This window comes from Leptodactylus fuscus, chromosome 11, assembly GCF_031893055.1.
Source record: "Leptodactylus fuscus isolate aLepFus1 chromosome 11, aLepFus1.hap2, whole genome shotgun sequence".
NCBI classification, from domain to species: domain Eukaryota; kingdom Metazoa; phylum Chordata; class Amphibia; order Anura; family Leptodactylidae; genus Leptodactylus; species Leptodactylus fuscus.
Genome location: NC_134275.1, coordinates 33,879,159 through 33,892,042, shown reverse-complemented (window position 1 = coordinate 33,892,042; position 12,884 = coordinate 33,879,159). Strand labels below are relative to the sequence as shown.

General features: G+C 43.0%; 1 protein-coding gene across 1 annotated transcript in view; it reads right to left on the bottom strand.

Annotated features, from left to right (window-relative positions):
* NIBAN2 (niban apoptosis regulator 2) overlaps positions 1 to 12,884 on the bottom strand; it is a 46,816-nt gene that overhangs the window by 2,903 nt on the left and 31,029 nt on the right. Inside the window, exons 3-12 of the mRNA XM_075260181.1 lie at positions 9,573 to 9,703; positions 9,233 to 9,361; positions 9,050 to 9,155; positions 7,619 to 7,783; positions 5,633 to 5,748; positions 5,434 to 5,538; positions 3,293 to 3,455; positions 2,253 to 2,440; positions 2,013 to 2,168; positions 586 to 702 (exon numbers count right to left, since the gene is read on the bottom strand). Coding sequence (XP_075116282.1) covers positions 586 to 702; positions 2,013 to 2,168; positions 2,253 to 2,440; positions 3,293 to 3,455; positions 5,434 to 5,538; positions 5,633 to 5,748; positions 7,619 to 7,783; positions 9,050 to 9,155; positions 9,233 to 9,361; positions 9,573 to 9,703 — 1,376 coding nt within the window. The remainder of the gene's footprint in view (positions 1 to 585; positions 703 to 2,012; positions 2,169 to 2,252; positions 2,441 to 3,292; positions 3,456 to 5,433; positions 5,539 to 5,632; positions 5,749 to 7,618; positions 7,784 to 9,049; positions 9,156 to 9,232; positions 9,362 to 9,572; positions 9,704 to 12,884) is intronic.

Here is a 12,884-nt window from a genome sequence, read left to right as displayed (position 1 = left end):
GCACTGTGCTAGAAGAGTACTGAAGAGGCTCCAATGCTAAGGTGAACTCTGTAGCCGCCTAAAACTGTGGATCTTAAATCAAAACCTTCCTATGGGAAGATCATCAATTATTTAGTGCCGAAAATCCCTTTAAGGAGAAGACATTTGCTCTCTCACTTTTGTGGTGCCATTTCTCATACTGACTTGTTAGTTACACGCGTTTCAGGAGACATAACATATAACATATGGCCCCCAGGTGATTTCCTCCAGCAGCAAATCTGACTCACTATGTACTGTAGCAATGTGGACATGACTTTATAGCTATCCAGACGTATCAGATCACCCCCAGTGACTGTCGCCCAGTCCTTTCTAGAAAAGAGTTAAAGCGGATTTGTCAGCTGAATATGCCACCAATACGGCTTCACTATTGCGGCAATCTGAGCACACATCCTGTATGGATACTGAAATGCAGTATTGTCATGGAGGCCGAATCAGTGCCCTAAACATATGTCAGCATTGTTGTGTTTGGCAATGAAAGCTATCTGGCAGTGAAGACATGCTGGTTCTTGTAGTAGATGTATTCTGTTGCTGGAGGACTTCTCTTACCTTGAGAACCCGTTCTAATATACGCTGGATGTCTCTGCACAGATTCTCCGTTCCTTCAGACTTGGCCAGCTCCTGGTGTATAAGCTGCTCAAAGGTGAATGCGGCATTGTCCGTTTGCTACAAGAGAAATATATTTCTTATCATCAAGTTCCCTGCATTGTATAACTTTATTTATACTCCACAATAGACACGGTATACAGTCAAGTAGAAGGTGGGTTACAGACGGGGCTGTGGCGTAGATAGGGTAAACTCCTATTTTTCCACAGCCTGACTCCTCCATAAGTGGCCGATAGCCGTGGACAGTCTGTAGTAGTAACAATCCTCTAAATTCAATAAAAGTCTAGTGACTGAATTCTCATGAGACTACACGTCTAATCAATTATATAATATTAAAAATTATATCATTTAATGAAACATTTTATTTTGAAGCCGGGAGTCGGCAACGGTTTTACCCTGGCTGACATTAATATTTAGGCCCATGCACGTGATTGCAGTTGTTTTCTGTAGATTTTGTCAGCAATTACGGATAGTATACAGACCCATTCATTTCTATGGCCCCATAAGCCCGTAGTTTTTAATAATCATCCTCAAGTGCAGCAGGTCTGAACAGGTCTCTTCTGCAAATACGGATGGACAAGTGTATGGGATCAGACAAGCTACAATACTTTTTGCAGATCAGTATTTGCGGACAGAAAACCCCTACAGTCCTGTAGTCTTAGTCAGAGGATCAGAACACAGGAGCAGATGAAGGCTGACCTCCTCATCTCCAAAAGTTCAGTTTCATATGGAGACCAAACTGGTTCCAGAACTTTCTAATGGCTGCCTATACCCGGGTGCTCTACTGAAATGAATGCACACTACAGACAAGGTAACCTACATAACTGGCCGCATCTCTTGGAGCTCGATTTTTACATGATACTGCACAAGTACAGTGTGACTAGCAAGTGCTCACAAAGACCACTAGGGGGAGCCACTGTTACAGAATAGCAGATAAGAACCTGTAGGATTGCTAGGTACAGCATTGCTTCCACCACCATTCCAGAAACAAGGCGCTCATTTCATACAATGTAATATCATTTGGCCATTTTCAATCCTCACTTTTATTTATCTCAATATAAAGACTCGCAGTCTTTTGGATTTCCTAAAGTTTGATCACAAGATCGCAGTGTATGAATCACTTCATGGTCCAGACGACACTAAGGGCACGTCCATGCAAAAGTGTGCGCCATCCCGACTTTTCTCCACGCCTTGTTACCATGTGACTAGGGTTATAATTTCACTGCTATACCAAATAGTCGCCATACCTAAAGGGGTCTCATATTTTCTTCTCAGTCAGGAGTTGTGGTCAAAACTAAATTTTCTGTATAGTGTCACCCAAATTCTTAACTGGTGCACAAACTGAAAAGCATAGCAATGTGTCTGCTCACCTCTCTCATGAGAATCTGCGCCCTCTGCTTGAATACAGATGGACTTCCCACATCAAACCTCTGCTGCAGGCCTTCTAGGTTCAGGTGATCCATCTTCTCATAGCACTGCTGCATTTTAACGGGATGGTAGGCCAGCTGGGAGATTTTTTCCATATTCTGGTGGACACATAAAAGTTGAAGATGTACAGAGCGCCTCACATTGGCATCCTTCCTCTTTCAAGCCTCTCCTTGATGCCTTACCTCACCCAGCCTGTCCCGTCCTCCCTCATTCACCAGGTTCTTGTTCATTTCTGTGGCCTCAGTGAAGATCAATTCTCGTACTTCAGAGAAGCCCTGACTTGTTGGCACCATCAGAGCTTCCAGGATAGATGGGATGTGGGACTGGACGTGGTTTCTCACACATATTTCAGCCTTGGGCAGTACTGCAGCTGTGACATAAAACAGTCTAATTCAGAATCTAGTCATCCTAAAGAACACAAAAACCCTTTTCTGGGACATATTTACTGTATGTTATAATCTCATTAAGGATAAGGTCCCATGTTACGGAAAGTAGGCGCTTTTTTTATGCAGATTTTCTTGTGTTTTTCTTTTCTTTTTTTTTTTATGCCTAAGCCAGGGAAAAAACGCAGGAGAAGGGAAAATATATTTATATTCCCCATTCCTTTTGTACCTCTCCTGGGTGTGACATATCACTTGGCGTCCACTGTGTCCAACGTCCACTTCTCTACACAGTTTCATAGATAAGGTCGCATGTCTGACAATGGTGGGCAGCTAACTGGGTGTTCCCAAGGGTAAACAGCAGAATTCTGGTCTGTTAGGAACGCCCCTCCCCTGACAGTATTCTAACATAGCCCTGTACTGTCAGGGGAGGGGCTGATGACGCTCGGCTGTCAGGAACGCCCTTCTGACAGTGCGGAGATATCGAATTAACGGCACCGATATCTCCAGCCCTGGGGCACATAATGGAAAGCCGTCAGTCCACTGAATTCAGCGCACTGTCGGCTTTCTAATGGTAGATAAAACTGCATGTGTTTGAGGACATGAAAGTTCCTCTTTAAGATGTGACACAGTGCACCAACATTTTGGCACATTTTTCGTCACAAACTAAGCCAACCAATGGGTGGTGTAAACAGATGAGACAGTCTAACAAGGCACCAGATTTATCATCCAGCATCAGTCCTGCGTTTAATCCGACTCCTTTTATAACAGTCTAGTCCAAATTTGTGCGGTCTAAAGTTTATATCAGATTAGTAAGTCTGCCCCACTGACTTCTCTTTTACCTCGAATCTTGTTGGACACGTGTTCCTTGCAGGCAATGATCTGGTCCATGTCCGTTCGTATCTGACTCTCCATCTCTGCTCTCCTGTCGCCACATCTCTTTTCCAATCCTTCATAAAACAGACGCGCCTGCTCATGGACCATTCGGTACACGGTATCTGAAATCTGTAAAAGACAAAAATTGTTTAAAAGAGCAGATTTATCTTATGCCAGGCTATAACTTTATCCAGGCGTCTTCTCATACACTTACATATTCAGCTTGCCCAGGCTTATATGCTTACAAGCAGACAAGAGGGTGCACCACGAGACAAGTATAGAATTGTGTTATTACATGGGGAACCAGAAAGATTAAGATAAATCCAATAGATATTTACCTGGAAGAAACTAACAGCTCCCACAACAATGACCAAGAAGATGATAACCATTTATAACCTCTCCCCACATTGTGACATACATTCACAGAACTGGAAATGTATGGCATAGGGTATAGCACTGGCACAAGAGCCGTACTTGTGCCATCTATAGCAGGGAGAAAGAAGTACTGGCAATGTTGGATCTGAACATGCTGAATCCTATTCTTCTTCTGGGATATAAGCGCCTCTCCTCCTTGAGAACACATTACTCTCACACAAGCATATCAGTGGCAGTGATACAAGTACACAGCCTTGGTCATATAAACGTGATTCACATTATATCTGGTGAAAGGACTCTTGTGTGGCTGAAGTGTTTTCTCTCCACTTATCTCACTGAGCACTTTGGGTAGAGATAACTGAGAAATACTTCACCCAGCAGAGAGCGGCCTCAGGAAATCAAGTGACAGCCTCAATCCTTTCTTCACAACTGACACTGAAATGGCAAATTCTACATTACATGTGCTGACTAACAAAAACGCCATTCTAGATCTAGGAGATTACATATGACAATGCTAGAGTTCACCACACCTTTATCTTGCATATCCACAGCAACATTTACAAACCTGCAATATGAACAGGACCGCCATCACTACCAACATGGTACAGTATTGAAAGGGGTAGTCTGACCTTAAACAAGTTTGGCATATTCATATGATATGCCATAAACATCTGATATATGCAACTTCTACTCTGATAGTCGCACCTATCTCCAGAACTGGAGTCCCCTGACCACGAGGCTGCCACGTCCAAGACATGGATGACTAGAGAGGTGGTCATGCATGTGCCTGGTTCTCTCCACTCACTTTTATGGAAATTAAAGCACTTAAGCAAGCTGTTCTAGACAAAAGGTGCAAGTCACAATGCTGCCCCCCTCCCCCTCCCCAATATATACCACCATTGTAAAAATAATGGCAACATTTTCTTTTATTTATTATATGATTATGATAACGGTCATCTTGCCTGAGCTTCCCCTCTGCTCGGTTTTCAGCATTTAGTGATCTGCTTTACAGCAGTCTCATGGCCATAGGCAGACTTCTTCATGGCTATAAGGATTTGTGAACTACTACTGGAGAACATCCAATTCTGTGAAGTGACTCCTCTACCTCTTTACTCTGGTCCTTGTCAATCACTACACTTTGCTCATTTTATTACATTACTTTCTTGTTCCAAACTATATTTATAGGGTTAGTGACCTTTGCTGAAATGTGAAATTACTTGTAATCCTCCCATACCATTGACCACAAGAGAACCCCATATACTTTACTGCAGTTTCCTCCAATTGACTTTCACAAGGGAAATCTATTGTATGGTGTAAAATAGAACAAAGGCCGTATCAAATATCTGGATGTCTAAGTAGTTCCTGGAAAGCTTGAATAAATATCTGCGCATACAGTATTGGCTGTTTTCTGTGTGTTGGTTTTATGACATAGCTTCGCTTGCGGCACATTGTTCCTGGTCTTACATGTTGTGATCCTGACACATGATACATGTATGTTCCGTAGTGTATGTATCACAAGATAGAGCTTTCGGTGACTACCAGATGAGCATATTTGTGCGCAAGTGGTTGCACAAACAAGAAATCCGATGGTTGCTAGGCAACCTGAACTAGAAAATACAAGACGGGTGCTGGATAAAGAAGACTATTCCCTTATGTTCTGTATGGAGCGACTGCAGGGAATGCGTCTTTATTACTTCTAGTTTTATTTTTCTAATGCAGTTCTGTGACTTACCAACAACCAGATCCTCTGCCGCTCTTGGGGTTTGCCCTTTAGTTTAGGCCCGATGATGTTTTTCAAATCAGCAATAAGTTCGTCCATCACCAGATTACTGAGGACCTGCACAATGAAGGCAAAAAACACATAGCATGTCTAGATCTCATCTGAAGGCTTAGTAATGAATGACTGTAATAAGGTGTCAGTAGCCCTGTACCTGGACTTGGTTGCCACACAGCATATCCCAGGTTCCATAATGATCACGTGCTTGCCTGAAGAGTCTAACAGAGTCTGTAAAGGCCGCCGACTCCACTCGAGCTTCTTCAGGAATACCTGACAGGTAGAGGGAAACAGGATTATACTTAGTTTTGCATAACACAGTTTTCTGGCTAACAAAGAGGTCAAAATCTTGAAAAAATATCTTTCAAATTTATCAAACGTGCAGGATCAGTAGAGGCCAGATCACTGGGACCAAAGGGAATCTAACAATTCCCCTGCAGTTTTTGTCTGATTTTGGAGAATTCATAAAATCTGCAGCAATAATAAGATGGAGAATCCAGAGCTGCACTGGACACCCCATGAGCCAACTGATGGCAATAGCAAAAAAACATTTACACAATTTGTTATGGTTGATGGGGTCAAAAACTAAAGAAGGTACATTCTCCATGAATGAAAGGCTTCTCCAGAATTTCCCAAGGCAGGTGGAGATTTAACAGTTTTCCTTGTCTACTTTGTTGGATCCTTTAGCCAAGTTACAGGCTGTAGATATTGAGAACTTGTTCCAGTTGGAGCAGGGTAGGAGGTTGTTTCCAGCTGCTGACATATAGGTGATATGCACTGCTGTGTGACCCGAACCTAATGGGGCTTGATGAACCAAAACCCAAATGTAAGGCTGACCATACACAGACTGACTGCTTGTCCGGCCCACAGCTATTTCTCCTGAACCCCCACCCTCTCCCCATGCACACTCAGCTCAAGCATGTACAGTATGTATGTATTCTCTACAGGAAGAGGGGATTAAGATGCTGCCACATACAACCTGATAACAAAAGGGATGGTCATGAAGAAACCCAACATGTCCAACCCTTGTGTCCCCTGACAACTGGCATCTGGGGAAAGGTGCATCTCCCCACGCTGCCATGCATAATAAATGGTCAGTCAGTCCTGCTGAAATTGACAAACTCAACAGATATACATGTACTATCTATTTAATGGCCAATGTAAGACAGTAATAATATGAGGCCCATTGGCACACTAAGGACTTTCACCAACTACCGTCTTGCTTAGTATAATGTATTGTCATGTCCCTCTATTTTCCCATTTTTCACTCCCTTAGCTGAAGTTCCCTATAGTTCTTCCCAATCGGCTATGTCCCAGTATGTTAGTCCTAATAAAGGGTCTGACTGGCTCAGGGACTTAGTGATTTATAAAGAGGTTGTTGCCACAAAACTGTCGCGAGTTATAATAAACGTGTTGAGCTGAGACGTCCCGGTTCTGTCTACTTTCATGTAATGTGGTAAGTGAGGTGCAAAATGGGGGTTATGACGTATGTTTGGGACAATATAGTGCCTTTCCCCAATTGTGCCCCATACGCCAGAAAACTGGCATGGAGGGATTGATAAATCTCCCCAATTGTCTTACTGGAGATTTTTTTAGACAATGGGATTGTGAATGGAAAACTTCACAAATGACATTAGCAATAGGTTGTGCAGACACTTATTAACCCCATGACAAAAAAAGTTGACATTTACATTAAACAAAAAGAGACAGAAGAATATGGCATCCCTGTGCCGAGTGTCAGACAGAGGATTTGTATTTACAGGTGTGAACTATAGAATTGTGTGTATCTAAGTATACAGTGGTGTGCACGACTGCGAAGGACACGGCAGAACAAGTACAGGACGAAAGACAACAGAAACAAGAAGTCTAGTGAGGTAACAGTATGGTTCATGCAGTGGGTAAGTAAAGAAGCTACAACTGATAGAAGGTCAAGACCCCACATCCTTCAACAGTGCCATGAATGAAAGTAAAATGGTGGCCTTCATCTGATCTAATCTAAGAGGTGCTGCTTCTTTTTCAGTGACTTATGATCCAATATTAGACTACTGCCTCATAACATTGATGTAATGTGTCCCCTGTTACCATTCCTGTATCATTATTAGGTCTATGTTGCTTTTTCAGCTATTTCAGGATCCCTTCTTACCATTATTGCAGTGACGTACACAATCCTGGAACACGGCGCTCCATCGCTGTTGCTCACGCTCAGTCATAAAACAGAAGTGATAGTGACGGCAGTATGGGTGCCACAAGATTACAGGGAACTGTGTGGCACATTTCATCTGTGTGCTGCCTGCCTTCACTTTTGCAGCTGAATATAGCAGAAAAAAAAGGTAGAAATCCAGTTACTTACAACTTATTTGATCCTAGCAGTGACTGTACAACCTCATATACACAACAGAGAGCAGAGGCGTAATTTGAAACTCCTGGGAATCAATGCAAAATATGTAATGGGGCCCCCACTTATCAAGGGTTATCAACAAAACTGGTGTTTTCTTATGTTGTAGAGGCCTTTGGGCCCCCTGGCCCGGTTGCAATTGCTACCTCTGCATACCTACACCCTCCCCCACAGCTACACCTGTGGTACAGAGACATTACGTGAACATGGTGTGATGAACCAGCCAGACACAGTGTTGTCACACTACAGCCACTTATAATGCCCAATCTATGTTGGAATATATGATCCTATCAGATGCACAGCCTATAAAAGAGCACTAAAAATATGATTCACAAAGACTGAACTGCTATGACTGTTACTGAAATGGTTAAGTTCATGGATATCAATGAAATTTTCTGTGATGTCAAGATTCATAGTCTGTCTTTGGGATAGCCCAACAATATAAGATCATTGGGAGTCTGAATCCTGAGGGATCCACCAGTCAGCTGTGGCCCTCTGGGAGTGTGCCTCTTATTCATTGTTTAGCAGACATAGCCCTGTACATTTTATTGAGGGTATGCCCATTGGTGCAGTCCTCTCCATTAACACCCTTTCAAGTGAATGGGACTATGGGCTAGTTCACACGGGGGTCAGAGGCAGATTTTGACAGCGGATTTCGCCTCAAAATCCACCTCCATACAATGATGGTCTATGGAGACCGCTAGCTTTTGTTTTTCTGCCAGCAGTTTTTTGCTGTTAGCAGAAAAAAAGAAGCGACATGACCTTTCTCCAGGCGGATTCTGCCTGAGGAAAGCAATAGAAATGAATGGGAGGCGAAAAATAGCGACTGAAAACGTGATGCACTTCTTTATGGTCCATTCACTTTAGGGGAGGGGAAAATCGCCTGGCGTTTTCTGAAGCGGTTTTTACCGAAAATTCATCAATGTCCAAAAACAGCTTCCTAATTAGGGAGCGTTTTTTTCCGGACCAAATTAAGCCACACGTATTTTACGTGTGAACTAGCCCTAAGAGGCAAAACCAGGCACTGCCACTGCAAAATGTGTCTGACAAACAATGGGATGCGGCCCCTCCAATTAGCAGATAGCTGAGCAACCAGGAGTCAGACGCCCTCACTTATTCTATCCCAGAAAAGCCCCTAAGAGAACCTAAATTATCATGGGAGCAGATGAAAGTTCCCACCTGGAATTGTGTTGTTAAGCATTTCGGTATACTGATCCAGGGAGGTGAGGACTCTGTACCCAGCACAGTTGATGCCAGCTCGGGGTTGCAGGCCACGCTCATAAGCCTAGTATGACAAATAAAGTTTGTAAAGTTGCTTGGCCTGACTGGAGGTTGCTTAGAAGGACAATGGACAACACTTACTATTTTGTTCTCATAAAGGACTGGTCCATAGTGATGAGGAACAAGACAGAATCGGTTCCGCCACTTTTTTGTATCATCCAGAAACTGGAATAGGTTCCCAGAAAAGATCACCCGGTCTTTAAGAGGGACCTTAAAGGAAGAGGAAAGTATAAAAAAAAAAAATAAACAAATTAACAATTTTAGTATTGACAGAGTTGTACATTATCTATGGAAGCGCCTGAAGGTTACCGGCATACCTGCCCTTGTATAATGACCTACTTGACTATTAACAAGGTATGAACACAGATGGGGATAAACCAATAGTCGCAATCTTCTAGCTAGTGATCATTTCTAGTCATACCTTCCGATGAAGTAGTTGTGTCTGCGGACCTCCATTCCCTTCAATCTCATAGCGGACGCTGTTAAACAAGGCAACTCCATACTGCTCCTCGTACAACTTCCCGAATTCTGCCAGCAATTTTCCTGTTCGCTCTGTAATATGAAGAGGATAGATGGTCAACATCAAGAAAAAATTCTATATCTTTTCTACGAGAGTATACATGGGAAAATACACATCTAGCTATACAGTTAGTTAGACGAAACAGGACTAGGAATTCTTCCTGGAAATACGAGGAGGGTCTCATGTATTAGGTGTGCGGTCATGGAATTTAGATATGGCTATTAACACATTTCTTACAGACTACAATGAATGGACAAAAACTCATTTTATGATAAATTATAAAGCTGCAACACTGGACAATAATTGTGTGTATGTGCTCAGACATCCAGTGCTGGGGTGAGACTGACGTGATTCATCAGATCCAAAAAGAATACATGGGGACAGGGGCTTAGCATAGATGTCCGAGAAGAACAGCTCAGTAAGGATTAGAGTTTGACTAATGTAAGCAAAAACACAATAATCCGGGCAGCAGCTGAGCCAGACTGTAATGTGTGAGCTCAGGCCGTCTATATGTCACATAAGGAACATGTACAGGTGCGCCCCCCCCCCCCCCCCTGGTATTCTCAATACCAGCGACATGAGTGAGTACCCTGAGCAGCCTAGAAGACACACAGCTATGGTATTCACAAGAAGAGCAGGGGATTAGTTACCTCATCCTGCTCTGTATTCATTACAGAGGGGGGCTCAACTTCAGGCAACCTTTCATCTAAATTTTCGACCAGGATAACAAGTTGCTGCTTGTACTAACAGCTTACATTAAAGTGCATCTACTTGTGTATCTATCCCATGGACTTACATTGTTCTCAAGGTGCATTCTCTCACATCCACTTTATAAGGGGATACAGAACTATTTAAAAGGACGTCTCCATTTATGGCAGATCCACAGACTCTCATTCACCATCTTCAGCTCCATGCACATGAATCTGTGTTCTGTCAGTGTGCTAGCAGGGTTTAAATGGCTAACACAGATCCATTACTTTCTTATGGCCACATACACACCCCGATATATTGTCACAAGTCCGTGTGGGGGTACAATGAGATGAGTGGGACAGTGGAGGACACAGCACGGCACATGGATATCATTCATATGCTGCCCGTGCCATTTTCTCAAAACCCATGCTTACATACAGTGACGCTGTGAACAGAGAAAATCTTGCATGTGCACTCAATGCTCCCCTTCACAGTGGCTGCAAGGGGACCCCACTTCTCATGATAGGTGGCATCCACATCTAGGAGACGTGTTGGTGAAGGGAATACAACAATGGATAAAAATGACAGACTAGTGCAGGACCTGAAGAGGTAGTGCGTGACACAGGGATTCCACCTTGAGGGTCTTTGAATCCCTCTCGGACCCTGCACTAGTTGTAGCAGTGTATAAGTTTTGCAGAGTATAACGTTAAGGCCTAATGCACACTACCATACTTTTTAATTGCAATTGCAGATCCACAATTGTCAATAAAATACATTTCTGTAGATTTCTATGGGTCCAGACATACACCTACAATTTTTGTGGCTGTGTCCATGCCGTATTCATAGACCGCAAATTATGAAGCGTGTCTTATTTGTAGCCGCACAGACCAGTATGGGGAATCATATGGGATCCATCATTGTTGATGATGTACTAATGCAATGCAAAGGTGGTTTGTTTGTGGATTGCGGGTCAGTATTTGTGGACAGTAAATTCCCTAAGGTTGTGAGCAGGAGGCCTTACACACAATCTAATAAGTGCTTCATATCCGGACACTACCTTATATCCCAGACATGAATGCCTCTGGCCAGGTATGCCTTCATGTAGTATATACACTGGCGTCAGACGTAAGTGAGGAAATTACGTGTAAGCTGCCTATCAATGAGCAATTCATGTAACATGTGGATGTGGCCGGACTGCTCTACATAGCATAGTGCTGGGCGGAGGACATATCTGCCCATAAGTTGCCGCCTGCAATCCAGGAAGGCCATTGCCTGTCAGTAGAGGGAATAATATCAGCCCAGAGTATTTCTGCAGGACACTCACACGGTTTATAAAAAGGCAAAGAAATCCCATAAAGTCCTTCACTGTAAGCAGCTCCTGTCATAAGTCTGTACAAGTTACCATGGCGTCCATTATCACATTCATTTCATCTATAATTAAGCCCCACCCACATGCTATCACGGTCACACCCGCCATACTGGACGACTGCTCACAATACTAGTTTGCCACATGCTTGACACAATGTAATAGATGTATCTTAAATGACCAATACTGTGAAAAAGGCGTCAATACCAATTGTAGGTCAAACCAAGGACAGGGGACAAGAGATAACAGTAGAGCCATGTTCACTCCTCCAGGCTGGGAGAGAGTTTCAGAGATTAGATGTTAGTGAAGGAGATTTATTTTTTACCATACCGATGTTATCACCTTAAAGGGAATGTAGAGCATTAGAAAAACATAGCCACTCCTATCCCCAAGATCAGAGCCGCACTAATCTATGAACTGTGTCTGGTTTTGTAGCCAAGCGCCATTAAAATGAATGATGCTGAGCTGCAATATCACACCCAACCTGCAGAGGAGTGTGGCGCTGTCTACAGAAGAAAAAAAAAAACAAAACATGTTTTTGTAATCTTGGACAACCATGTTACACTGATAAGCTGATCACTCCAGGCATAGGCTGTGAACTGTGGGAGACCTAGAAGCAAGTGTGCAATTTCCCTATAGCACCCCCAATGGGTAAACCAAGAATTGCACAGTTATTGATGTATTTAGTCAGTTGTGTGTGAGATATAAGGAGGTGCAGAGTCTTCCGGAGTGAGGAATCCTCTTTTCAGCTCCTCCTCCTACTTGGGAAACTCTATGAACTCAATATTTCTCACTGACGTATTTAACCATGGACTTTCTAAACCCGAAAATCTTTCAGCTCGGAGGTCCATTGTAAATGAAATCTGTGGCCTGCTCGGATGTTATAGGAAACTGCCTTACTTGTCCTTTGCAGCATTATTGATAAATCTCCCCCTTGGACTTCAGGACTTTTTCAGGTATAGATATTAGATATTAAAATGACCAAACAAAGAGTACAAGAAGAATATCTGCAGCGGAAACAATTCCCATCAGGAAGGAAGGAAGGTCATTCCCATTGTTACAAGCAGTTCAGTATTGGGTCTTGTATCTGGTCTGAAGGCCATACACGGGATCTTGCTGTATAACGTCCTGGTAAAAGTTTTTGGGATTTTGTAACC